The 26661-nt window shown below is 42.7% G+C and overlaps 1 protein-coding gene across 4 annotated transcripts in view; it reads left to right on the top strand.

Annotated features, from left to right (window-relative positions):
• The window catches only part of Nucb2 (nucleobindin 2), a 33228-nt gene extending 7414 nt beyond the window's left edge, over positions 1–25814 (top strand). The window contains exons 1-14 of one of the 4 annotated variants that reach the window (XM_055627462.1): positions 2124–2147; positions 2509–2626; positions 11107–11250; positions 11942–12049; positions 13240–13366; positions 13550–13653; positions 14766–14951; positions 15135–15225; positions 15952–16010; positions 16122–16214; positions 20172–20261; positions 22169–22339; positions 25168–25249; positions 25667–25814. In XM_055627462.1, the coding sequence (XP_055483437.1) occupies positions 11107–11250; positions 11942–12049; positions 13240–13366; positions 13550–13653; positions 14766–14951; positions 15135–15225; positions 15952–16010; positions 16122–16214; positions 20172–20261; positions 22169–22339; positions 25168–25249; positions 25667–25674 (1263 nt within the window). In that variant the 5' untranslated portion in view covers positions 2124–2147; positions 2509–2626 and the 3' untranslated portion in view covers positions 25675–25814. Of the gene's footprint in view, positions 1–2123; positions 2148–2508; positions 2627–11106; positions 11251–11941; positions 12050–13239; positions 13367–13549; positions 13654–14765; positions 14952–15134; positions 15226–15951; positions 16011–16121; positions 16215–20171; positions 20262–22168; positions 22340–25167; positions 25258–25666 lie in introns of those variants that run through there. The other 3 variants (XM_055627461.1, XM_055627460.1, XM_055627463.1) reach the window with 3 other exon arrangements.
• The last annotated feature ends 847 nt before the right edge of the window (positions 25815–26661 follow it).

The raw sequence follows: 26661 nt of genomic DNA, 5'->3' as shown, positions 1-26661 counted from the left end.
GAATAGAGATCTTTCCCCAAGATTGTTGCCTAACCAGTCATCAGAAGTGACTGTGTTGATAAATGTGACCCCTCTTAGTATATTTTGCATTCGGGATGGTCACACAAGACACCCGTTTTCCTGCCTTTCTAGGAGTTGATTGTTTAAAGTCACTTAGCTCTTACCTGTACTGTAATGTTCTCTTCCTGCTGGCCTTTGCATAAGTTATTTAAGTATACCATTTTGGGGGACAGTATTAGTTGAAACCAGGTCCTCACACATGCTCCTCAAATCCTCTATACAGAGCTATGTATACCCCGGCTTCAAGGCATGCCAATATTTCTTTCCAGATTTTCCCTGTACATGTTTACAGACATATCGTATGTTGACACTTAAAATGGTTCAGATAGTCGGGTATGGTGGGACACAGCTATAATTCTGGAACTTCAGAGGATGGTAGAGGCTGGAGGTCAGGAGTAAAGGCTGGCCTCGGATACAAGATTCAATTGACATTATTTTGCTGTAAATGAACAACCTTGAGAAAATGAAACAGCAATTCAGGGAATTGAATTTTAAGTGAATAAGAATTCAAAGATTCAGTCAGTTGTTCAGTGTTTATAGGAAGGAGATAAAGAAAGATTAATATTTTGTTTTTTTTTTTAATTGATTACCTTCTCAAGTTAGAACTTTTTTTTTTAGATTTATTTATTTATATCATTTATACAGCACTCTGCCTGTATGTGTGCCTACATGCCAGAGGAGGGCAACAGATCTCATTATAGATGGTTCTGAGCCACCACGTGGTTGCTGGGAGTTGAACTCAGGACCTTTGGAAAGTGCTCTTAACCTCTGAGTCACGTCTCCAGCCCCGAGATTTTATTTCTATGAAGTGTGTTTGCATTTTCACAAGCTCTTGTACTTTTCCTCTTACTACTTGGACACGGCCAGGCATGGTGGTGTGCAAATTCCTATTGGCCTTGAACTCACTGTGGAACTGAAGATGACCTTGAACTTCTGATCCCTGCCTTCTGCCTTTCCAGCGCTGGGATTACTGCCAGGAGCCAACATGTTTTGTGCAGTCCTGGGCCTTTAGCGGCCTAAGCAGTCTCTCTTCCAACTGCACTATCTTTTGAACCTCTCACGGGGTTTGAAAAATCATTTGACATTTGAGTCATTAGACTAAACATGTCTAGTCCTGAATACCACTTTAATATTTCTTAGCTTTTGTTTTGCTTTTGTGGTTTGAGACGGTCTCACTCTGTAGTCCAGGCTAGCCTCAGATTTGCTGCCATCCTCATGACTTAGCCTCGTGGGCTCAGCTTAGTTAAAAAAAAGTTTTTCTTCAGGGCTGGAGAGGTGGCTCAACAGTTAAGAGCACTGGCTACTCTTCCAGTGGACGTGAGTTTGAGTCCCACCACTCACATGTGGTCTCACAGCTATCTATAACTCCAGCCCCAGGGGATCTGACATCCTCCTCGAGCCTCTGCGTGCACTAAATACATGTGATATGTAGATATACATGCAGGCAAAACAAATGAATAAATAAATCAAATTTATCAAACTTTTTTTTTAAGAGAAAAATGGCTGTTCTGTGTATTGTTTTTTAAAGTAACTTTTCCCTCAAAATTGCTTATTAAATAACCCACCTCTCTCACTAGGTTAAAGGCTTCCACATCCAGGAAGCATCTATTCCACTTACCTTTGTTTTCCAGCATAACATCTGATGTGGGTTCCTAACATAAATATTTGTTCAAAGAAAACATACTCAGCCTTAAAATAAACAGAAGAGCAAAGGGAGGATTAAGAGAGGAAAAAAATTAAAAGAAAGAAAAAAGGGACAGGACTAGGAAGATGACTCAGTGGGTGAGAAGGGTTGGTGTGCAAGCATGAGGATCTGAGTTCAAATCCCCAGAACTCAGGTAGAAAGCTGGGCACAATTCCTTATGTAGCACCAGTCCCTCTGCACTGCATGTGAACATTCAGCACCACAGGACACACACACACACACAGACACACACTCACACACACACACACACATACTCACACTCTCTCTTTCTCTCCCTCTTTTTCTCCTTCCATCACATACACAATTACACAGTTTATACTCCTAACTGGATAACCACTTGATGACTTGAGTGATTTCACAGCGAAAAAATCTGGCGCTACACGTGAGTCACACCTTTGAGTTTTTCCGGACTTGGAACTTGGGAGGCTTGTTTTGGATTTACTGGATACATAGGGAAAGGATCTGTTTCCTTCTGGATCCTATCTTTTCACATTTTCTTGGCATGGAGCTGGGGATGTATTCATTTGTCAAATGTTTGCCTGGCATGCACCAAGCCATGGGTTCAGTTGACAGCACCTTGTAAACTGGGTGTGGAGATGCAAGCCTGTAATTCTGACACCTAGGAGATGGAGACAGGAAGATCAGGATTTTAAATTCGTCCTTGGCTGTCTACTAAGTTCAGGGCAATCTGCTTTACATGCTTCAAACAAAAACAACAATAACAAATATTCTCTTCATTCTAGACTTGGTGTCTTCAGCCTGTGACCACAGCATTGGGAAGGCAGAGGCACTACTGCTTTGCATTTGAGTCTAGCCTGGGCTACATAGTGATTTGCATTTGAGGCCAGTTTAAGCTGCACAGTGAGTTAAATGGATTTCCTATTATGCTGCCCTTAGAGAGTCAACTCTCAGCCCGTAATGTTTGGCTTCATCTGCTGCTCAGTAGTTGGCGAACTATCTCCTCTCAAGGTCTGTGTGGTCCTTGAGAGGAGATAGAAGAAGAGGTCGGTAAAGGAAAGACATCCATTCCTACTGACCTGGTCAGGAAAGGAGACTAGGTTACACCTCTTCTTTCTATTGGCTGTTCTTCCTCAGCTCTCCTGTGCGACAACATCCATACATTTTCCAGTTGATGGAAGTCTGTAAATGGATCATCGATCCAGGTGGTGGAAGGAGAACCCTGACTTCTGCAGGTTATCTCTGGTCTCCACATTGAATAAGAAAGGAGAGGTTGTGAATATTAAAAAGCAAGGGAAATAGAAATTCCTAAAGAAGATGGTAGAAACACAGAAACCTAGGATTCCTGTGTTTCACTGGTAGGACACACGACTGTACAACATAGGGGAAAAATGCTGCCAGTGGAAACTGAGGCAACCGTGACATGCTGTGTCATGCACAGTTCCATTTTGTTTACTGAAAGAGCTTTTAAAGATTAACTTAGACATACAGCTTTTGCACGGCATTTGTGAAAAGATTTATTTATTTTTATTTTGTGTATGAGTGTTTAGTCTGCCTGTCTGTGTATCACATGAATGCAGTGCCCAAGGAGGCCAGAAGAGAGTGTCAGATCCCCTGGAACTGGAGTTAGAGACAGTTGTAAGCCACTGTTTGGGCGCTTGGAATTGAATCTTGGCCCTCTGGAAGAGCAGCCAGTGCTATGAACTGCTGCGTCATCTGTCCAGCACTTCTGTGTTTTCTTCCCAGGCCCCATTGCCTGGGAGTTTCTTCTAATCCTGTAACTTGAACTTCACAAGTTGGTGCTTGGTTACCGTAAGCTGGCAGCGGGCTTTCAGGTTCTTGTTTTTTTTTTTTTTTTCCAAACTCTTTAATGGTTTGTTAACCAAAAACCCTGCCAGCTGTCAGCTGTGGAGGAGCACCCCCAGTCTGGGTTCTTTCCCAGGCTTCCTGTTCCTTAATGTCTCAGACACATCATATCAAAATGCTTCTGGAGCTAAGTGAATTTGCCCGGCAGGTTAGGCCAGGCTCTTCAACATTCAAGCCAGATTTAACCACTCTGCCTTTAGCTGTGTCATCACCCACCCTGACAAGAGCATGCTGTAGCGTCTTTGGGAAGCCGTCTTGTAGTTGCAAATGTCATGTGTCAGAGCTTTGGCCAGCTATTTTTCTGAGAGTCCTTCAGTGGAGTGCTGTCAGAACCCATTCATAGACAGGTTCAGTCCCAACTTGTGGACCCACTGGATTCAGTGTTCTCAAAGAGTCTTGAATTGTGGATATCTTCACAGTCATCACTGAAGTCTCTTGCTGTGGGCTGATGAAATGAGCGCTCCAATAAACAAGTCTGCAGAAACCAAAGGACTGGGGCTGGGGAAGTGGCTCAGTCTGCAGAGTGCTTGCCTGGCATGCACAAAGCCCCGGGTTCAGTCTTCAACACTGCATGACCATGTACACCTATAATCTCAGCGCTCCAGGGCGGGGAGGTGGGAGGATCAGAAGTTTAAGGCCATCCTTGGCTACGTAGGCCAGCTTACCTCAAAACAAACAAACAAACAAACAAACAAACAGACAGACATTTCAAAAGCAAAAACCTGTTCTCACTAGGAACACTCATGTATTCCTGTAATCTCAATGTTCAGGAGGCTGAGGCAGGGCAATTGCTGTGAGTGTAATGACAACCTGGGCTACATAACAAGACCCTCATCAGAATCGGAAAAGCTTTTCTCTTCTGTCAGTCTCTTTTCCACCGTTAGTGTTACTGTATCGTTTTGAGGCATGTGAGAGTCTGAAGTTTGCCTTTCCCATTGACTAAAATGCCTGCTAGCCTCACCTTGTGGTGCTGAGATCAAGCCCTTCACCTGACCCATGCTAGAGAAGCCTCTGAGTTATATCCTCAGTCCTTATTTTCTTATGTTACATGTTACTGTAAGTCCTGCAGCGTTTGCTCAGTGTTAGGAAGACACTACTGACAGTTTGACATTTGCCAGAGTCGTATCAGCCCAGGACCTGGGAAAACACGTTGGACCTGTGGTCAGCCTCTGCTGTCCTCGGTGGTGCTCACAGGGAAGTCTGTCCTCTCTCAGAACAGAGAGGAACGTGGCTTTGTGTAGTAGCTTCCTGTCCAAAGTCTGTAAAGCAGTTAGTGCCCCTAACTGAAAAGGTCAGGCTGTTCCTCTAACAGCAGTGTTGCTGGCTTGTGCCAGCTGTTTTATTTTCTCTGCTTACAGAAGAGCACTTCAGTGCCAGACTATAACTCTTTTTCCCTTGTAGCTCTGGAGATTGAGTTTAGTGCTCTGTGCATGCTAGGCAAGCACACATCATTGAGCTGAGTCTGAGCCCTTTGTAGCCTAGGGTGACCTCATGTTTTCTGCAGTTCTTCTACCTCAGCCAACTTCTGAGTGCTGTGGTCACAGGCTTACCCCACTGGGTTTTGACTTAGTTTAATCCTTTTGAAGATAAAATGACCAGGAAGACACAGTGATAATGTTGAAAGCCTGAGGCTGTGACAGTCAGAAAAATGGCAATAAAGTTTATGACATTTGGGTAGGAAAGCCTGCGTTGCTGTTACCTCCTCGCCAATCATTTTTTTTTCAATTAATTGAAAGACAATCCCTGACTTTTAAGAAATTTAGCTAAAGAATTATGTATCAAGTTGATTAAATACAGAATCAGCAATCTGAGTAAATTTAAACAGGAAATACTTGAATTAGAAGGTAGATGGGGCTAGAGAGATGGCTTCGTGGTTAAGAACACTTGTCAGTCTTGCAGAGGACCCAGGTTTGATTCCCAGAACCTACACGGCAGCTCACAATTCTAACTACAGTGCCAGGGGATCCAACCCCTCTTCTGAGCTCCTCAGCTACTGCATGGATGCAGTTCATAGATACACATGTGAGCAAAACACTCACACGTAATAAAATAACTACATCTAGAAGAAGTGTAAAAAGGAAAGAAGGCTGAGGTTGTGCTTACGCAGTGGAAGGAGAGAACCAAAAGTTGTCCTGTGACCTTCACACATCCAGTTCAGCACACGTGCGCATAATGCCTGCACGCATACAACAAATAAATATGAATAAAAACAAAAGGAAAGAGTGTAGAGGTCGTCAGCCATACAAAATAGTGTGTATTTGTATGTACATGTACACACTTATGTAATTACACACTAATAGGAACACGACTGATTTAGCAATGCTGGTTCCAGACAAAATTGCCTTAGCAGGGTTGAGACACAAAGTCACTCAAATAGTAAAAGTCCAGCAGAGGCTAGGAAATCTTAAATTTATGTAAACTCATAGTTAAATAAAGTTTGGTAGAATTATCAGAAAATTATAAAGAGAGCAGATCATGTTTTTTCTGATAGTTATAGAACAAAAGATGAAAGTGTTAAGAATATAAAATTTAGATTATGGAAAAGTATAAAGCATGGCTAGTATAGATGCCACGCATGGGTTATAAATTATAGCTTTTTAGTCACATTAAAAATATTTAGCTTGACTTCTTGCTGTATCCCTTTTCGTGAAATTGAAAGATGGTTTTATATCATGCAATTTAGATACCCCCCCCCCCCTCAGTATGTAGTCCAGTACTCCCAGCCTATCTGGAGTTCACTTGTAGTCCCGGCTGGCCTCAAGCTCACGGTCTTTTTGCTTTAGCCTCCAGAAGTTGGAATTACAGCATGTGTTGCCAGACTGAGCTACAGTCCATCTTGATTTAATGTTGTGCCACTGTCCCCTTTTTCTGATTTAATAATTTTCTTCCCCACCCAACAGATCCTCTCCCCAGGAACCTTTATTTCTGCTTTTTCCTCCCAAGGCCATCAGCTGTGAGTGGTAAAAATGTACTGCCCTAGGGATATGCATATTGGGGCATTTTACATGAATTGAATCATATGTGTTCTTTTTTTTAATTTTTTGCTCTTGATTATGTTTACTATTGTATTTGATTTAAAACCACGGATTTCCCCTTAAAATGTCAGTCTTTGAATTTTTAAAATTACTAAAAACTAAAATAGCCTTTGGTTTTGAATGACATATAATGATGAATTACTTGTCTGATTTATGTAAAAACCAAAACTAAACCCAGAATGAATGAACGCAGACTCATCAGTGTTTCTGCCTGAGCATTGTTCCTGCTTCCCGAAGTGGATCGGGGGGGGGGGGGTAGGGCAGAGCCTTGTGTTCCTGGAGTGTGCTACCTTCTTGGCTTTATCTCTTTTTTCAGTTGTTTCTAGATATGAACATCCTTTGGTAGTTTGATCTGTGCTGTTCTTGCTGTTGGCTTTTATTTCTGAGAACTGGGGCTGGCCTCTTTAGCAGTAAGCCCTATTCAACTATAGGAATTTTTTTTTTTTTAATTTTTCATTATTTATTTATTTTGGTTTTTCAAGACAGGGTTTCTCCAGCTGTCCTAGAATTCACTATGTAGATCAGGCTGGCCTCGAACTCAGAGATCTGATTGCCTCTGCTGGGATTAAAGGGACTGTATACCACCGCCCAGTCTTCAACTAGAGATTTAATTTAAATGTATTTATAAATTGTTTAACCTAGTAATTTTATACAGTTGGTTTGAGCACAAGCAGTTTTATTGCTATTTCTGATTAGGTGCCAGAAATTACCTCTACTTTATGCACTAATTTCATGGTGGGATTACAAATTAAAGAATACTCATGCCAGGCTGGAGAGATGGCTCAGAGGTTAAGAGCACTATCTGTTTTTCCAAAGGTCCTGACTTCAATTCCCAGCAACCATATGGTGGCTCACAACCATCTCTAATGAGATCTGGTGCCCTCTTCTGGCGTGCAGGCGTACATGCAGGCAGAACACTGTATACGTAATAAATACATAAAAATCTTAAAAAAAAAGAAAACTGTGGTTGAGCTAGATATGATGGTCAAGGCCTGTAAAAAGCAGGAAGCCTGAGAGTTCAAGTTCATCCTTGGCTACACAGAGAGTTTGAGACCAGCTTGGCCTACATGACCCCTTGTCTCAATAAAGGAAGAATAGTGAGGTCTATTATAGCTGTGGCTAGTTGGAGCTGGTATTAGAGCATAGACCTAAGGGACCATGGGGAGATAGCTTGGTTGTGTTTGCTGTGTACAAATGAGGATTTGAGTTTGAGTCCCAAACCCCATGTAAAATACCAGCCAGGCTTCATGGTAATGCTTGTAATCACAGCACAGGGCAGCAAAGACAAGTAGTAGCTCCCTAGCCAGCCAGCTTGGTCCCCCAGCAAGTTCCAGTCCCTAAGGAGAAACCTCGTCTCAGAAAACAAGGTGGACAGCTTCTGAAGTCTCTGGCCACCATGCACACAAGCACGTACACGTGTGTGCTCTACCACTACAAAAATGGACACACTGCCCCCTACTCTACTTCCAGGGTTGGAATCCAGGGCCCCATGCATATTTGGCAAGTGCTCTACTGCTCAGCTCCACCCTCAGCCCCCAAACTCCCTTGGAGATAAGCGTTCTGCACAGTAGAGCAGACAGACGCCGTGTTGAAGGGCAGTGGTTTCTGTTGCTTCAGAATTAGCTGCAGGACTCAGTGAGAGTTTGTGGGGCTCTCCCATGTCTCTGGTTTACAAGGCCGACATAGGGCTTGGGAATTTGCGCTTCTGCAAAAAAAGCCACTCGCAGGTAGCCTGCCACTTTGGTGTCAATCATTCCAGGTCTCGACCTGTCCTATGGCTTTCTGAGTACCGTTTCCTGTATGCCCTCCTCTGTTCTGGGCATGTTCTTGGCATTGTTCTTGATCTGATCCCTAATATAAGCCTGTATGTGTAAAAGCACATAGTGTCAGATCTTAATCCCTTCTGATCCTTGCAGGAGACCTAGGGCCAAGGATTGTTACAGAAAGGTAATACAGCTTCAACTATTGTATTCAAAACATTTGAATCCGTTTGCTCTTTTGTTTTAACCCCACGACATCCTACTTATGAGTGGTAAACATAATAATCGCTCCGCAACAGAAACCTCTCCAACTCCTACCTGATAGACATACTTTTTTTTTGTTATTGTGTTTTGAAACACAATCTTTTCTACAGCGCCCTGACTGGCCTGAACTTGCAATGTAGACTAGGCTGCAATCCTCCTGTCTCTGTTTCTTGAGTTCTTTGATTACAGGGCTATGCCATTACACCTGGCCTGTCTGCAATTTTATTGGCCTATTTATTTGAAAGCAACTATTGGCTTTTTGCTGTTGTTTGTTTGTTTACTGTTTCTTTTTTCTGAGACAGGGTTTCTCTATGTAGCCCTGGATGTCTATGAACTCTCTGTGTAGACCAGGCTGGCCTTGAACTTAGAGAGATCCACCTGCTTCTGCCTCCCAAGTGCTGGGATTAAAGGTGTGTGCCACTACCACCCAGCTGCTCCTTTTGTTTTTTACATTAATTCATTCATTCATTAATTCTCTGAGTGTGCATATATGTCATGGGATACCGGTGGAGGCCAGAGGGCAGCTTTCAGTGTTTAGGTCTCTCCTGCCATCATATGGGTCCCAGGGACCAAACTCAGTTTGTCAGCCTTGTTAGGAAATGCCTTTGCCCACTGAGCCATCTCACTAGCCTGGTTGTTTTTCACTATGTTTTCATTGTTGTTTGTTCATTTTTTTCTTTTTTATTATCATTTATTACAAGTTACTCAATTTGTATCCCGGCTGTGTCGTTTTTAATACTATTATTTTTCATTTATTGGTGCTTGTCTGTACATTTGCACGCAGTGCCCACAGTGGCCAAAAGAGGGCAGCAAATCCCCTGGAGCTGGCGCTGCAGCTGGCTGTGAGCTGACAAATGTCGGAATAGTAGCAAGTGCTCTCAACTCTTGACTGTCTCTGCAACCCTCTTGTTTGATTTGTTTAAGATTTACCTATGTTAAGTTTTATGTGTATGGGAGTTTTGTAGGTGTGTATCTGTGTACCGCATGCATGCCTGGTGCCTGTGAGAGCCAGAAGGTCCTGGAACTGGCGTTGCATACAGCTGTGAGCTGTGAGCAGATGTGGCTGCTGGGACTGACCTCTGGAAGAGCAGCAGCATGTGCTCTTAACCACTGAGCCTTGTACTGAGCTCTCTAACTCCTTGTAGCAAGCATTTTGTAATTAATTTTTTTTGCCCCTTCTGCTTTCTTTTTTTCAATTAAAATTGTATAATGTACAAAACAAAGGGTTTACTTACATTTTCATACGCATGTGCATTGTTGTTTTGTTCCTGTTTACTCCTCGCTGTCCTGTCCCACCAGTCTTCCTCTCACTGGCCGTCCTTCTCCCCCCTCTCCCCTCCCAAGTAGTTCCCTTTCTGATTTTATGTCTCAGGTGTGTAAGCACATGTGTTTAAATGTAGATTTCCCACATGACCTTAAGCAAGCAGTGTTTTATCTCCCCGCCCCTTCTGTCTTTCACCTTCTCATATCTCTGTCTTTTCTCCCTCCCTGTCCCTCTCACTCTTACTCTCTCACGTGCCCCTTTTTTTCTCATACCCTTTATATTCTCATTGTTTACTTTCTTTTGTTTGTTTTTGACATAGAGTATCTGCACCCAGAGTGGCCTGGAACTTAACTCTGTAGCTCAGGCTGGCCTTGAACTCATGACAATCCTCCTGTCTCAGCCTCCCAAGTGCTTGGGATACCATGGTTGAGCCACCCCATCTAACTTTCAAATGTTTTCTTTTCTTTTCTTTTCTTTTCTTTTTTTTCCAAATGTTTTCTTATATAAACAGTTCAGAAGTTAAAAATTTTGTTTCCTGTCTTTTTAAGTTTGGCTGAAAAACATTTCTTTCAAAATTTTCTTCCTGCCTCTTCCCCTTTCCTCCTTTCTTTTTGTTTTTTTGAGACAGGCTGTTGCTATAGTACCCTGGCTGGCCTGAAACTTACTGTGCAGTGCAGGCCAGTCTCAGACCACAGCAGTAGTTTTCCTGACCTAGTCTTCCAAGTTTTCCACTATGGCTGTGCACTACCATGCCAGGCTCTGTTTTGAAGCAGGGTCTCACCAAGTAGCCCATGCTGACCTAGGACTTACAACCCTCTTGGCTCAGCCACCAGAGTACTAGGATGACAGGCCCATGCCAGTTCACCAAGCTCTTCTTTGATTTTCATTTTTTTTTAAAGTAGTCTTTTCTTTTATTTATTTTATGGGTGTGTTTGCCTTTACCCACTGAGCCATCTTGCCAGCTGTCCTCTGATTTTCTTTGGTGATTTATTATGTCAAAATTTTAAGTTATAATCTGTTACCACCCCATTTCCTAGTGGCATTTTTGTTTGTTTGTTTGTTTGTTTTTGTTTTTGTTTGTTTTGCACTTAACCTCTCGGGAATGGACATACAATTGAAGTGGCTCTGGGAATGCTTGCCTGCAGCCTTGCAGCACCTTTGCAGGCCTGTGCTGTAACGGCATCTCCATTGCAGATGAGGTGGAGGGCCATCCAGCTACAGTACTGTTTTCTCTTGGTGCCGTGCGTGCTTACAGCTGTGGAAGCTGTGCCTATCGACGTAGACAAGACCAAAGTACACAACCCTGAGCCCACGGAACGTGTAAAGATGGACTTACCAGTAAGTGCATGGGCAAAATAGAAGAATGAAATGAATTATGATGGTGACAGAGGGCAAAGGTCACTGCTAAATGGCTCATTCTGAGAAATTCTAGCCAGTGGAGTGACTGGGAAGTATTAATTCTGCCCAGTGGAGGGATTGCGATTGTTAATGTTGACGGCACATATAACCCCACATTTGGCAAATATTTCTGAAGCAGTAGTAAAAAGGGTACTAGGCAGGAATCAGGCAGTAAAACACTGGCCAGTGCTATTTAATGTAATTGGTATGTAGAAGAATTAATCACAGTACATTTTTTAATGTAGCAATCATCAGCCAAGAAGAGAAATACTATTATTTTCAGGGGAGGGAGTGATGCTTATGGGGAGAGACCATTCATTTTATTTTGTTTTTCCAGAAAGCCATTCACACCATTGTGTTGTTGCTTTTCAGTGGTAGGGCTGGAACCCAGAGACTTGTGCATTCTCGGCAAGGATTCTGCCGCTTTCTAAACCCCACAGGACTTTTACACTTATTTTGTAGTAAACCATGATATTGATCCCGATTCAGAACTCTTTCTTGACTGTTGAAGTTGTCAGAGAACATTCTGTCTTGGTGCCATTTTGCTAGGAATTGCTTTTCAGGATTCACATCTTTCTGTTCAGACCAAGGCAAACTTTCTTAATTGTGACTGTTTGTTTCTGTCGGGAAGGATACTGGACTTTATTATGACGAATACCTCAGGCAAGTGATTGACGTCCTGGAAACAGATCAGCACTTCAGAGAAAAGCTCCAGAAAGCAGACATAGAGGAAATAAGGGTGAGTGGCGTTCAGCAATAGGTGGCAGATGCTGAACTAAGTACTGGAGATATGAGGTGAGAGTTTTGTAGAGAAGATGGGAAAAATCACACTGAGAAATAGATTGGATGGATGGATCTGTGCTGCAGAGGACAGACACATGGCCCATGTGAAGCAGTGGGAAAAGGCAGAAAGCCATTCTTCCCGGCAGAGAATATGCCAGAGTTTAACCGTAGAGGGAAGGGGGAGGGGCTGGATGGTGCACGCGCCAGACACGCAAGGGTTGTGACTCACTCCATGTACAGGAAATACTCTGGAGTTGGACTCAGAGTTAGAAATAGAGGCCACGGGGTCAGCTAATGGTGTTGCAGTCACAGGCATCATGGCAGAGAGCTGTGTGCAGCAAGTTGGGTGGCTTGCATCATGTTCTGAGGAGATCAGGCTGGGGCCTGGTGCTATGGTCAGTTCCAGATTAGCAGAGGAGGAAGTAAGCTCCTTATGTTAGCTTATGTTAATATGGCAGGGACAACTCTATGCCTCCATCCTAAGAATACCATTCTGTATAATATCCTGGGTGTATTGAGAAATGTACAGCTGGCACAGGTTACATGTGATGACATGCCATCATGTATAAGGGATTTATGTATCATGGGGTTTCAATGTGTGTGCAGGTCCTGGAAATAGGCCCCTATTCTCAGGATTGAACTGAGGGAGACTGGAGACTAGGCTGTCCTCGAACTCCTTATGAAGCTAAAGGTAGCCTTGAACTTCTGATCTCCCTGCCCCCACCTCTCAAGTGGTGGGATTATAGGAATGAGTCATCATGCCCAACTGAGATGAGCTGAAATGAAAGGAATGCTTTTATAATGTAAAATTTAGCTGTGTCAGCCAAACTATTGCTAATTTGAGATAACACCATTTAAAAGTATGTTTTAATTTTTAATGTGTGGGTGTTTTGCGTGTGTGTTTGTGCATCATGTGAATGCACAGGTGTGATGTCTGTAGACATCAGATAGGGTGTTGGATCCTCTGGACCTGGAGTTACAGATGGTTGTGAGCCACCACGTGGGTGCTGGGTCTTATGGAAGAGCAGCCTATGGTCTTAACTGCTGAGCTGTTGCTTCAGTTCCTGTGATGCTATTTTCACTCTGTTACATCACGTATAAAGTAAAATGCACTAGAGAGAACTAATCTGTTAATTTTGCTGACAGAGTGGGAGGCTGAGCAAAGAGCTGGACTTAGTAAGTCACCATGTGAGGACAAAACTTGATGAACTGAAGAGGCAAGAAGTGGGAAGGCTAAGAATGCTCATCAAAGCTAAGCTGGATTCCCTTCAAGGTAGGCACCGGGCAGATGGGGGGACACTGTCGGCATCTGCCTGTTGAGGTTTTTACATTAAGTGCCAGTATGTTCTTCAATGTGTGGTTTGTATGTGTTCATGTGTACATGTGTGTAGAGGCCAGAGGTTAATGTTCGGTGTCCTCTGAGGCTGACATTTGCTGATTTCTCACGCTGTTGCAGATACTGGCATGAATCACCACCTTCTTCTGAAGCAGTTCGAACACCTGAATCACCAGAATCCGGACACATTTGAATCCAAAGATTTGGATATGCTAATCAAGGCGGTGAGGCTATGCCCCTCCCACCCCCAGAGTGGGGTCTTTATGTTCTGTTGAGAATCTGTAATTTGACCGATAGACTCTTTGAAGTGGGAATACAACTCTCATATGCTCTGAAGAACATGTATCCTCTGAGGGAGGTTGCTTTAAGCTTTCTCACTACAGATATGAGTGCTAATATGAGTATGTATCACTAATCCATGTCCCCAAATCCAAAATGCTGAAAAACTGAACCAGGATTGAACTAGCTAGTCATGATGGTATCTATAGCTTTTATTTAGACTTTGCAAGGAAGTGCTGCCTATGAAGGTCCTGCAGGAGAGGCAGTTTCCTTTGCCTGGTATTTCTTTGCATGAGGCAGTGTGGTTCAAGTCTCTCCATCTCCATTTGGCTTTCTTCCCTGTGCCCTAAAATTTGGAAAATCCCTTAAAATTTGTTACTATTATGTTTATTTTATATATGATATATTTATATATAATAATATTTTTACCATTATATATTATTATTTTATTGTATTCCTATATATTATATTTGTGTGTGGTACTAGGAGTGTATCTCAGAATTTCGTGCATGTTAGGGATTTGTGCATGCTGGAAATACTGGTATGAGCTACCGCATTTGCTTGGCCCAGGCCATTTTAGATCAGAGTTTGTGGACCCATTATATTAGTTATGAGAGAAATTAACAAACTTGATGTTTTAGTTGGCAGTTATGGAATTCGCTGAAATAGCTGTTGACCACTTCCATTTTGAATCATGTTTATGTTTGCCCAAGTTCCTTCTTTTTGAAATCAGCTTATATTTTGCTTGCTTTGAATAGTCCAATGTTTGGTTGTTTTCCTCTCCTATACCATTTCTGTTAGAGGACACACTACATTTTTAAGTGCTGTTTTGTTGTTCTGAGGAGCTGGCTCTGGGCTCACTTGAGAGATCCCGCCTCAATGAATAAGGTGGAGAGCCCAATATCAACCTCAGGCCTTCACACACACCTGCACACAGATGCCCCCGCACACATGTGAATGCACACACACGCCTGCATGCACGCCACACACATGCTTGTGTGAGAGAGAAAACAGAAGGACTGCTAACACTTTTCTTGCACACTGTGTTGTGTTCCAGGCTACCGCAGATCTGGAGCAGTATGACCGGACTCGGCATGAAGAGTTTAAGAAGTATGAGATGATGAAGGAACACGAGCGCAGGGAATATTTAAAAACCCTGGATGAGGAAAAGAGAAAAGAAGAAGAAGCTAAATTTGAAGAAATGAAGAGGAAGCATGAAAACCACCCCAAAGTCAATCACCCTGTAAGGACTGTGAATCGTGGAAACCATTATCTAGAGGAAATAAATTCGTTGTAGCAGAATTTGTCCTAAGTTTAGCATGTAAATCTCAAATCTTAATTCTGAAAAGTTCCTCAGACATATTTTTTGAGTCTCTATACATAGATTATATTTTGTTTTGAGCAATTTCTTAAAATTGGTTCACAGGGAAGCAAAGATCAACTAAAAGAGGTTTGGGAAGAGACTGATGGATTGGACCCTAATGACTTTGACCCCAAGACATTTTTCAAATTACATGGTAACAGATTTGATACAAATATTGATATTTATATCTGTTGTTTGAAAAGTCTGTATTTGATTTACTCATAATTGATCACTGTGACGGTTTGCTGCTGAGTTCTAACAATAGTTGTATTTAGAGTTTTTCCTTGAAGTGAAATTATTAATAGTCTCAGTAGGTGTCTTAGATCATAGCTGTATCTTTCTGCCCACATTTGCTATTCAATCTTTGTGTGACTTACCTCAAAGCTTTCTCTGTAGACTGGAGATAATTCTGTGGCCAGTTAGCTTATATCTAACAAGCTTTAATGACAGAATTAAAACTTACTAAGATGATATGGTGGTGACACCTGTAATCCCAGCACTTGGGAAGCTGAGACAGGAGGATTGCTGCATGTGTTAGGCTATCCTGGACTACGTGGTGAATACCAGGCCAGTTAGGGCTGCATAGCAAGACCACTCTTAAATTTTTTTTTTTAACTACGTTTATTCTTACAGATAATGTTCTATCTCTCTGGAAAGAAGTAGATAATGTGTACTTTTCTAAAACATGATTATGAGCTGTAAATATAGGATTGTCCCCTGGGCTGATGTGAGGCTTCGTGAGAAAGGTGTAGCCCCGTCCTGCAGCCAGTTGTCACTTTACATCAGTATTACTTTTTACAAACCATTGTAATTGTATTTTAAGTGTTTATTTTTCTGAGGATTCAAGCCTGCTTTTGCCTTTGTAACTATTGAACTTTAGATGTCAACAGTGATGGATTCCTGGATGAACAAGAATTAGAAGCACTATTCACGAAAGAGGTAAACGATTGTTCCCTCCTCAGTCCTGTCTGCCTTGTGCCTCTCATTCGCCTTCTCTTCTTTCATGTTGGTTTTCACACTTTCCTTTTCTTTTCTTTTTTTTTTTTAAAGTTGGAAAAAATATATGATTCCCGAAATGCAGAGGATGATATGATAGAAATGGAAGAGGAAAGGCTTAGGATGCGAGAACATGTCATGAATGAGGTATGCTTTAAGGTTAGGGTGGATGTTGTTTCTTTCATTATTCAAGTTCTTGCAATAATTCTTATCATAAGATGGAAGTGTAAATATGCAGTTAGATTTGTATGTTTTTTTAATTGTATGCACATGAGTGTTTGCTTGTATGTACATACGTGCACGTGACGTGCCTGGTGCCGAAGGAGGCCAGAAGAAAATGCTTTATTTCCTGGAACTGGAATGAAGGACGGTTGTGAGAGGCCATGTGGGTGCTGGGATATGAACCTGAGTCCTCAGGAAGAACAGCAAGTGCCTTTAACCACTGCGCCATCTCTCCAACTTGCACAATAGGTATTTAATTGGATTTTGTATTTGTGACTAGAATACTGCACTAGATTCCTTTAACAATAGTTTGTACCACTTTAAATATTTTTGCAAGATTATGATACTATTATATATAAGCAATAAACATATGGGGTAGTAAAAAAAATGATGTTGTATAGTTAACATTTTTTAGACCTGTATAAGCTTTTATGAGTTGAAGAGCTCTAATCAGATATCCAAAATGCTCTAAATTTTTGATCACTGACAAAGATGAAAGAAGTAGAAAAGCCTATATCATGAATTTTTATGTTTCTTGCACCAAATTATTTACAAAATTGTTTAAAGTTGCCTTCAGATGTATATATAAATTGTATATGTGAACCATAAATCAGTTTTGTTTGGGGGTAAGTCTGTCTTAGAGTTTTTACTGCTGTGAAGAGACACCATGACCACAGCAACTCTTATAAAGGTAAACATTTAAATGGGGCTGGCTTATAGTTTCAGAGGTTTAGTCCATTATTGTCTTGGCAGGAAGCATGGTAGAGCGCAGGCAGACATGTTAAGAAAACTTGAGAATTCTACATCTAGATCTGCAGGCAACAGGAAGTGACAATGACACACTGGCCAGGCTAGAGCATCTGAGGCCTCAAAGCCCACACCCTAGTGACTTTTCTGCAAAGCCACACTACCTCAATAAGGGCATACCTAATAGTGCCACTCCCTATAAGCTTGGGGGGGCATTTTTATTCAAACCACCACAAGGTCCTTCCCAAAGATACCTCATTATGTATGTGCAAATATCTCAAAAAAATTTTGGGGGGTGGGAATTAGGGTTCGCCATGGGTTCTTTGTGTAGCCCTGGCTGTCCTGGAACTCAGTTTGTAGACTAGGCTGGCCTTGAACTCACAGAGATTCTCCTGCAGCTGTCTCCCACATGATGCTGGGGTTAAATCCAAAACTAATTAATTACAATATTTAAAGCCACATCTGGTCCCATACATTTTGGACAATGGATACTCAGCCTACAGTAAGAAGACCCCCAAATTCTTTTACTTTAATAATTATAACAACAAGTGTTTACATTTTGTTTGCTTTCTATAAGCTTCAAGGGTACAAGAAGTTTGGGCTGGCTCAGCCAAGCTTGGGTCTAGTTGGTTTAGCTCTTTGGTGTCTTTTAGTCCTAGGTTATAGGAGTGTTCTCTCACTGGATGATATAAAAGACATAAGAAACTCAAGACCCATTCACAGACTAATGTGTAAAACTGATGTCCAACCGTGCCAAACCCAGTGTCTGCTCCCATTTCCCTGACTGAAGCATTTCCATAGTCAGTGAGGAGAGACTGGGTACCTCTCCCAGGCTGTTTCAGCTACAGAGGCCGAGCTGGATGCAGGGATGTAGACCCTGGTACAGGCTGGAGCAGTAATTGCTATAAGGACAGAAACCATCACAGAGACCTAAAATTTTAATTTCTATCTTTTAGAGCAACTGACTATTTTTTTTTTTTTTCAACTTTGCTTGTTCAGTGAGTTTTTCTTTCTCCCATGACCTGGGTCTCCAAAACCAGTGTTATTAAGTAATTGACAGATGTGCATGGATGGACAGTTACCTTAGCTCAGTGTTTGTTCTGTTGTGTGACCCTGCTTTGCACGGTCCCCTACCCCCCCATACCGGAGCACAGACAGACTGTGCTAGAGACTAACACAGATGCATGCTAGCTGGCCTCACTAGATCTAGGCTGTGAACCCAGATCACTAGGAGGCCCTCTGCGTGGCCATGTGAATCCCTGGTCCATTAACTTCCCTGTTCTCTGCTCTCCTTAAAACCTCAAGACTCCTCTCTTCCTCTGCCCTTCCTTTCAGTTTCCTACAAAGACAGGGGCAACCTAGTCTTCCAGCAACTGTGCCTCTCCTCACATTCATTTTGCCTTGGGTCTGATCCGTGGGTAACCATGGCTGCTGCTCCTGTTGAAGGCGCTGTCCTCCCACGTATTAGTGCTAGTTTCTCTCTTCAAGGATATTCTTCCTGCTGTAGACTCCCTTTGTCCCCCGGGCCGGGGTTTCATCTGTACTGTACTGGATCTCTCCCACTAGAGGGCAGCTGTAATCTCTTTTCATTTTCTCCATTGCGCCTTCAATTTCATTTTCTCTGTGCTGATCGTGTGGTAGCTTCTGCCATCCAGTGCAGTCCATCCTGTCAGGGCACTGCCATCTTGGCCAGTGCAGTGTGGTCTCATAGTGCTTTTGGCACCCTGATAGAGTTCACAACCTCTTCTTAAGCCTTCAGAATCTTCTGCCTGTCCCTCCCCAAGTCTGAATGTGACAGTGTCTGGGCCTGTCCCTGGCTGTGTTCACCGTCCTGCTTTCATTCACTCCTTGGGTGACATTTGCTCCAGAAACTGGATCTAGAAGTACAGGCAGATGTGAACCACCTGGTGGGCTCTGTAGATGAGACCTTGTCTTCTTCCAGCACAGCAAATGCTCTTAACCGCTGAGCCTTCTCTCCAGCCTCAGGTAGCTGTTGGGTTTCAGTAGTTTCCACAGGAATATTTGATCTTTCGGTGCTGAACTGGGGCCCTGTAGAGTGGAGGTTAGCTTGGACTGCCATCTGAGACCCTGTCTTATAGACCCAATGTCAAATAATTTATTTGGTCATAAAAGTTCAGCATTGTAACTCAGTTTGCCAAGAACTGCACACTGTACAGTGAAGAGGACTTAGAGAGGCCATTGACATCTGTTTAGATATATTTGTAGTGTGGATTAAATATATTTCTTTAAAATAAAAAGAAAGGTGAACCAGGTGTGGTGGTCCATGCTGTCAGAGTTTGTTCTGTTACTGTGGACACCACAGCCAAGGCAATAAAAACAGCATGTATTTGGGGGCTTGCTTACAGTTTTAGCAGTGCATTATTATCGTGACAGGGAGCATGGTTGCAGACATGGTGTGGGAGAAGTAAGCGAGAGCTACATCCTGATCTGTAGACAGAGAGTGAGATACTGGGCTTGAGCTTCCCAGTGACACACTTCCTCCAGCAAGGCCTCACCTACTCCAGCACAGCCACACCTCTTAATCCTTCTCAGATAGTGCCACTCCCTAATGTCAAAGCTTTCAAATATATGAGCCCATGGGACCCATTCTTCAAACCACCACACACGCCTCTAATTTCAGCTCTTGATAGGTAGAGACTGCAGAACCACCAGAAGTTCAGGCCAAACTGGTCTGCACAGCCAGATCTGTAGTCGCTGAGACCTCAACTTAGAAAGCATACCCCATGCCTGTGAAGAGTGGTAGGCTGAGTGTCTTAACCTTACCTGCTTTGTTCTTGACCATGCTGCCCTAGAGTGGGGGTTTTTCTTGTCTAAGCACTTGGGTCTACCTGGATTGTTTGTTTTGGTGAAGGCATTGGCCATAACAACATAATATAATATCAGGTAGATGGACAGGTAGAGGACTTGCAGCCTCAAGTTTTAATTATAATAGAAGAGGAAGATGTATGTTTCTTGATTCCGTGAAAATGGAGTACTTTTCTTTATTTTCCATTTCTGTGTGTGTTACCCTGGTCCCAATTGCTGAATGTTTACAAGATGGCATCCTGTGGAAGATTTGTACCTAAGAAATACGGAAGATTTATTTATGTTGCTTTTATATTTTTTAAAAATCAGATTGATAACAACAAAGACCGGTTGGTGACTCTGGAAGAATTCTTGAGAGCTACAGAGAAGAAAGAATTCTTGGAGCCAGACAGCTGGGAGGTAACAGGACAGACTTTAGAGATATACTTGTTTCTAGAAGCTCTTTGCCACTGTGTCCTGCCATTAACTGTCATTCTTCATTATGTTTGTATGTGTAAATTTTACCGTATTAAGGTTTTATATACAATGTCATTATAAAGTAATAGTTTCTTGCCTCCTTGGAAAACTTTAGCAATTTATCTTCTTTATGATCAGACTGCGTAAAATTTGAAATGTTTTCTTAAAAACATTATTTACTTCTATTTCATATGTATGTGTAAGTGGTTGTATGTATGTATGTATGTCCCTGGCATGCCTGGTGCCTGAGGAGGCAGAAAAGGAGTGTCCAGTTACCTGCAATTGGAGTTTCAGACCATTGTGAGCTCTGCAAGTGCTAGGAACCAAACCTGGGTCCTTTGCAAGAGTGGCCAGTGCTCCTAATCACTCTTAGCTGCTGAGTCATCTTTCCAGTCCTCAAATTAGAAATCTCTTAAAAAGTATACATTTGCTAAGTATAAAATAATACCACTGAAAATTTAAAATATAGGTACATTTTGAGAATAAATTTAAAAGACCCACTGAGCTGTCTCTATAGATCTGTTTCTGTAATTATTGTTTGAGGCGATGTCTCATGTAGCCAAGGATGGCCCTACCCGTCTCATCTCACATGTGCTGTGATTACAGACATGCACCACCATGTTTCTGTTTTCTAAGACTGTGTCTCAATCTCCCACTCGAAGTAGCCTTCCTGCTTCCATCTGTGAGTGCTGGGATTACAGGCATAAGCCACTAGACCTGTCTTCCAGTATTTTATTGTTATTGTAAAAGAAGCCGGGGCCTAGGGAGATGGCTTGGGATAAGAATGCTTGCTGTGCAAGTGTGAAGACTGGAGTTCAAATCTGTAGAATCCACATGACAAGCCATGTACAGTCACACACTGAGACTGTGTGTGAGGGGCAGACTAGGAGGACTGCTGGGACATGCAGTCTGCCAGACTAGCTCCAAGTTTAGTGAAAGACCCTGTCTTAAGGGAGTGAAAGTGGAGGAGAGAGGGTAGGACGCTCCCATCTTCTCTGGGGTATGCATTGCACACCCCTCATCTGTCCATGCTGTCTGTCTACCTTTCTGTATAGAAGAAGCTCAACAGGTGATGTTAAGCTGTTAGCCCAGGTACCCTCCAGAGACTGAGGCCCGAACATTGCTCCGAGTTCAGGGCTAGTCTCAGCTACAGAGTGAGTTCATGGCCAAGTTAGTAAAATCTTGTCAGAATAGAAAGTGAAAAGAGGGTGGTGGTGGGGAAAAAAGGGAAGATGGGAGTGTTGCTCAGTGGTAGAACACTCCATGGTCATGTGCAAGGAAGGTCCTACCAAATGTCCAATCTCCAGTAACACAAATAAATATAAAGAAATAACATAGCCCAAGTGTGGTTGTGTGTGCCTATATCTCAGCATTTAGACGGTGGAGGCCAGGAGAATCTGGGTTCAAGGTGTCATTTTCGGATACATAGCAAGATTAAGGTCTTCCTGGACTATGTGAACCTCTGTCTCCAAAACCAAAAAAGAAACTGTTTTAGAAAATATGAACAGGAGCTGGAGAGGTGGCTCAGTGGTTAAGAACATTTGCTGCTCTTGCAGAGAACCTTGGCTGGGTTTCCAGGACCCACGGGGTGACTACAACTGCGTATGCTTCCAGTGCTAAAGGATCCAACACCCTCTTCTGGCCTCTAAAGGTGCCAGGCATGCACACGGTGCACACAGATACGCCCAGTCTCTCTCTCTCGATCTCTCTCACACATACACACCTACACATAAAATAAAATAAATACTTAAAATAGTTAAAAAGAAATCAATGATGATTCTAGGATTTTAAAGCTGAACACAAGCACCCTCGTGTTTCTGGCATTATTATTTACTTTACTTTCCCTTTAGACATTGGATCAGCAACAGTTATTCACCGAGGAAGAGCTAAAAGAGTATGAGAATATTATCGCCATGCAAGAGGATGAGCTTAAGAAGAAGGCAGATGAACTGCAGAAGCAGAAGGAAGAGCTGCAGCGCCAGCATGACCACCTTGAGGCTCAGAAGCAGGAGTATGAGCAGGTAGACACTGAGGGTTGTGGCTTGAGGGACTGTCATGGGCTGTGTGGGACTCAGAACCTGAGTACTGAGTAGTAGCAGATAGACACTGATGAGATGCAGCTTGCAGGGAATGTCAGGGGATCCTTGCAGTGATGTGCATCTGTAGTCAAAGCTTCTGAGACAGTAGGATTGCTTGAGCCCAGCTACCAACTTGTGTCACAGAGTGAAACCTCTCTCAAATAAACAAAAACGAGCCAACCCAAGTTAGGGGCTGGAGGTATAGCCCAGAGGCAGGGGATGTTCTTAGCATGTGTGAAGCCCTAGGCTTGGTCTCCAGTGCAGCAAGTACCCCAACCAGATGTTAGATGCTTTGCCAAAAGCCTGTGTTTCTTTGCTTGTTTTGTTGTTTGGTTTTTCAAAACAGGGTTTCTCTGTTTAGCTTTGGCTCTCCTGGAACTCACTGTGTAGACCAGGCTGGTTTCCAACTCACAGAGATCTGTCTGCCTCTGCCTCCTAAGTGCTGGGATTAAAGTGAGCACCACCAGCCCAGTGTTGTTGTGTGTTGATTGTTTATTTAATATTTAATGTCTCATGTAGCCAGGGTTGGCTTGGAGCTTATGATCCTCCTGCCTCAACCTCCCTAATGCTGAGATTAGTAGTACAACAGAACACCAAGCTGACCTTGTGTTATGTTTACCTTAATGTAGTATTAAGCTATCATAGTTTAAATTTTGGTGAGTTTTAAAACTAGCTTTGTTACAGATTTTCTGTTTTGGAATTGTGGAATCAACAAGAACATGTCATACCGACTGAACAGTGAAAGTGACTTTTATCTTTGGCCAAGAGCAGGAGAAATGAGGCACACTCACAAATCAAGCTCCCCATTCTTGGCTGTTGGAAGATTACAGATGAGAGCGAAAGAGATGAGGAGGATGTAGACTAACAAAGGATATCCCTGCCCTTTCTGTGTATAGGCATAGATTTTCCAGAAATCTGGCACCACTTATTTTTGTTCCTGTTATGGTTCCTTCTATGACACTTGTCACCTGTCCTGGCACTGGGAGCCGTGTCCTTCAGCATGCATATGGCATGATAATTAAGTTAGAGGTTGTCTGACATCACTCTGGCTTGGATCCATCCAGTTTTTCCAGCCTACCTAAGGAGAACTTCTGGCCTACACATGCCTTTTCTTCAAGATAACCATTCATCTTGGTCCCCTAGGCAGCACTCAGGGTGACAAAATCGTCTGGGTTAGTTACTGTCTCTGTTACTATGACAAAATACCAGGCAGACTTACCCTACAGGAAGAAGGGTTGTTTTAGCTCAGTTTGAGGGTGCTCTCCATCATGGCAGGAAGGCGTGGGGGGGGGGGGGCAATGTGAGGCAGCTGGCCACATCGTGTTCAGTCAGGAAGCAAAGACAGATTAATGCAGGCACTCATCCCGCTTTCTCCTTTTTTGTGCAGTCTAGAACCCTAGGCTTTGGAGTGGTGTTGCCCACACTTAGGTTAGTTTTCCCCACATCAGTTAACTCAATCTAGAGACGTCCTCACAGACATGCCCAGTGTTTTATCTTCTAGATAACAATAGATCTTGTCAATTTTGCATCCAGCGTCACCCATCATACCCCGCCTCTGGCTTATTTTCACCCCATGTTGGCCATTACTAATGGGTGAAGCTTAGCTTGTGGCTTTTTAAGCTGCATTTGAGCATCATTAAAGGAGCCATTAGAAGACTAAAATTGGGGCTGGAGAGATGGCTCAGAGGTTAAGGGCACTCACTGGCTGTTCTTCCAAAGGTCCTGAGTTCAATTCCCAGCAACCACAGGGTGGCTCACAACCATCTATAATGAAATCTGGTGCCCTTTTCTGGCCTGCAGGCACAAATGTGGGCAGGACAGAACACTACACATTAAAAAAAAAAGACTAAAATCTCGGTAGGTAATCTTAGGTGGATTTCCTTATTGCTTGGTGAGAGACCTACCCTACCTGTTTACACTCTGCAGACTCTGCCATGTGTAACCTTAAGGCCATTAGCCATTTCCCAGTGAATGAGACACAGAGGGTTGACAACACACAGCCCTATGAACAGAGTCGAGCAGGAAAGCCATCAGCAGGCCAGACAGGAAAAACAAAGAAAAACAACAACCAGTATTATTTAGTAGGCCTTTTCAACTGTTTCAGATCTCTTAATTGCAGTTGGAGATGGGGCCAGATTGCCTTTTCTAAAAGCCCATGAGCAACTCTTAGGGTTCTGTTGGCATTATGTAAAAACAACTAGGTATTTTATGTGACTGTTGGTGTTTCAGGACATTACCTTAAGAGGCAGTGTTTGGAATCCACATAGGCAGACCTATACAACAGACCAAATCTTTTGTTTGTTTGTTTTAATTGGCTTTTGAGACAGGGTTTCATGTGGCCCAGGCTGGCCTCAGACTCTGTATAGTGAAGATAACTTTGAACTCTTTACTTCTGGCCTCTCCTGCCAAGCACTGGGGTTGCAGGTGTGCACCACAGAGCCTGGCTACGAGGTCAGATCAGGGGGTATCTGAGTGTATGTGAAAATAATGGCTGTACTCCAAGCTGGAGAAAGAGCTCCTGCGGACCCCCATGGAGACGAGGCTTTCCTCTTATTACCAGTGACGCACAGTGCACTCTGCCTCAAAGCCCTTCGCACGTATTACCTTCTGCTGTGGGTCTGTGGGAAGTCGGACTGTACTCACCCTTCCTCAGTGTTCAGAGTATGATCCAAGAGTGTTCTAGGAGAAACATTTCAGTTTGTCAGGCTTAGCTAAGGGTTGTATGTGACCAAAAAGATCAAGCAGTACTTTCATATTCTCCCCCTCACCAGGCGGTCCAGCAGCTGGAACAGAAGAAATTACAACAAGGGATCGCTCCATCAGGGCCCATGGGAGAACTGAAGTTTGAGCCACGTATGTAATTTTGTTCCTTTGTTTAGGGAAAACAAACAATTATAAATGGATGTCCATTTTCATTTCAAATCATCTGTCTTCAGATGATTAAAATTCATGCTGTATTCTATATAGTTGAAGAAGTAGAGAAATTTACATTAAAGAAAATTGAAATGTTCTACAAAATTTTCATGAGTGAGCATTTTTCAAGTGCCACATAATTAGATAGCCGTCGGTATATTGCAATGGTTTATTTCAAAATTATTTGTAACTCTTCATGATTATTTATATTGTTCTTACTAGAGAACATGCTTATAATTTGTAATCTGTGGTGAGCTAATCATACTTTAAAGCGGTAAGTTAATGTGTCTGTGAGTAAAAGAACATTCAGAATAAAGGAAGATATGTTTAAAATATAAGCATACTTCTTTTGAACAGACACGTAAAGTCCTGACGTCTGCCGGACCTTGGAAGAAAATGATAAATTCAACATCTGTTTCGTCTTTCAACATCCCTTCTTTTCTCTTCACTCAATAAATACTTTAAAGCACATTTGGAATAAAGGAAGAGACTGTTAAAGCGAGAATACAGTTTTTTATTTTTTGACACAGATATTTAAGGATTGAAATCTAGCAGAACCAGGACAAAAACAAACCCAGCCAGACTCCCATTGTTCTGTATTTTCGTTAGTGGTTCAGGGGCCACATCCCATAATTTCATGACATTGTCTTAGCTAGGTGAAAGAGCTCTGCCTGTGGCCTGAGGATAACCTGCTGTTAACCTGAGGATGATTTTCTTTCATGGGTGTTTATCTTCCTCTCTCAGCGACTCTGTCTTTGATATTCATAGTTATTCTGAAAAAGCCGTTTTCCCCTCAGTGTTTCTGGTGACTCTGGCCTAGTGTTAGGACCTTACCCTCTAGAAGGCTTCAGTAGAGTAGCCTCTGTGGCCTTGTCACAGCTACTTTATTCATGTGCTTGCCTTCTATTCCTCCATGTGGCAGGAAACCAGTGGCAGGGATTAAACTAACAAAGTCTCCCCCTTTCGCTAAGGACATCTCGGAGTGGTGTGGGGGTCCCACTTTTCTACTCTGCTATCCTCAGTGTGTGGCTTTATCCTTAAATCACTGCTCTCCCTGTCTATCATGGCAGTAGGGAAGGGCAGGAAAAAGAACCGAGGGATATTTCAAAAGAACTCAGAAGTATTTGAATTTATATCTCCTATATTTGTCCTGTCCGCAAATGTTCAGGGACATTCCTGAATGGACTTCAGGATGCCCTGTGTAGCCGACAGCCTTAGTCCATGTCCTATTACTGTAGCTGCCCTGCAAGCTGAGTAATCCACAGGAAAAGTGACCAGCCTCAATTCAGGATTCTCTTATCAAGGAAAAGGGAATACTTTGTTCATCATCTACATTCCTTTCTACACTCTCC

Source organism: Psammomys obesus, unplaced genomic scaffold, assembly GCF_907164565.1.
Source record: "Psammomys obesus unplaced genomic scaffold, mPsaObe1.curated_primary_1811, whole genome shotgun sequence".
Taxonomy (NCBI): Eukaryota; Metazoa; Chordata; class Mammalia; order Rodentia; family Muridae; genus Psammomys; species Psammomys obesus.
The sequence above is the reverse complement of the archived record's forward strand: the minus strand, read 5'-3'. Positions and strand labels throughout refer to the sequence as shown.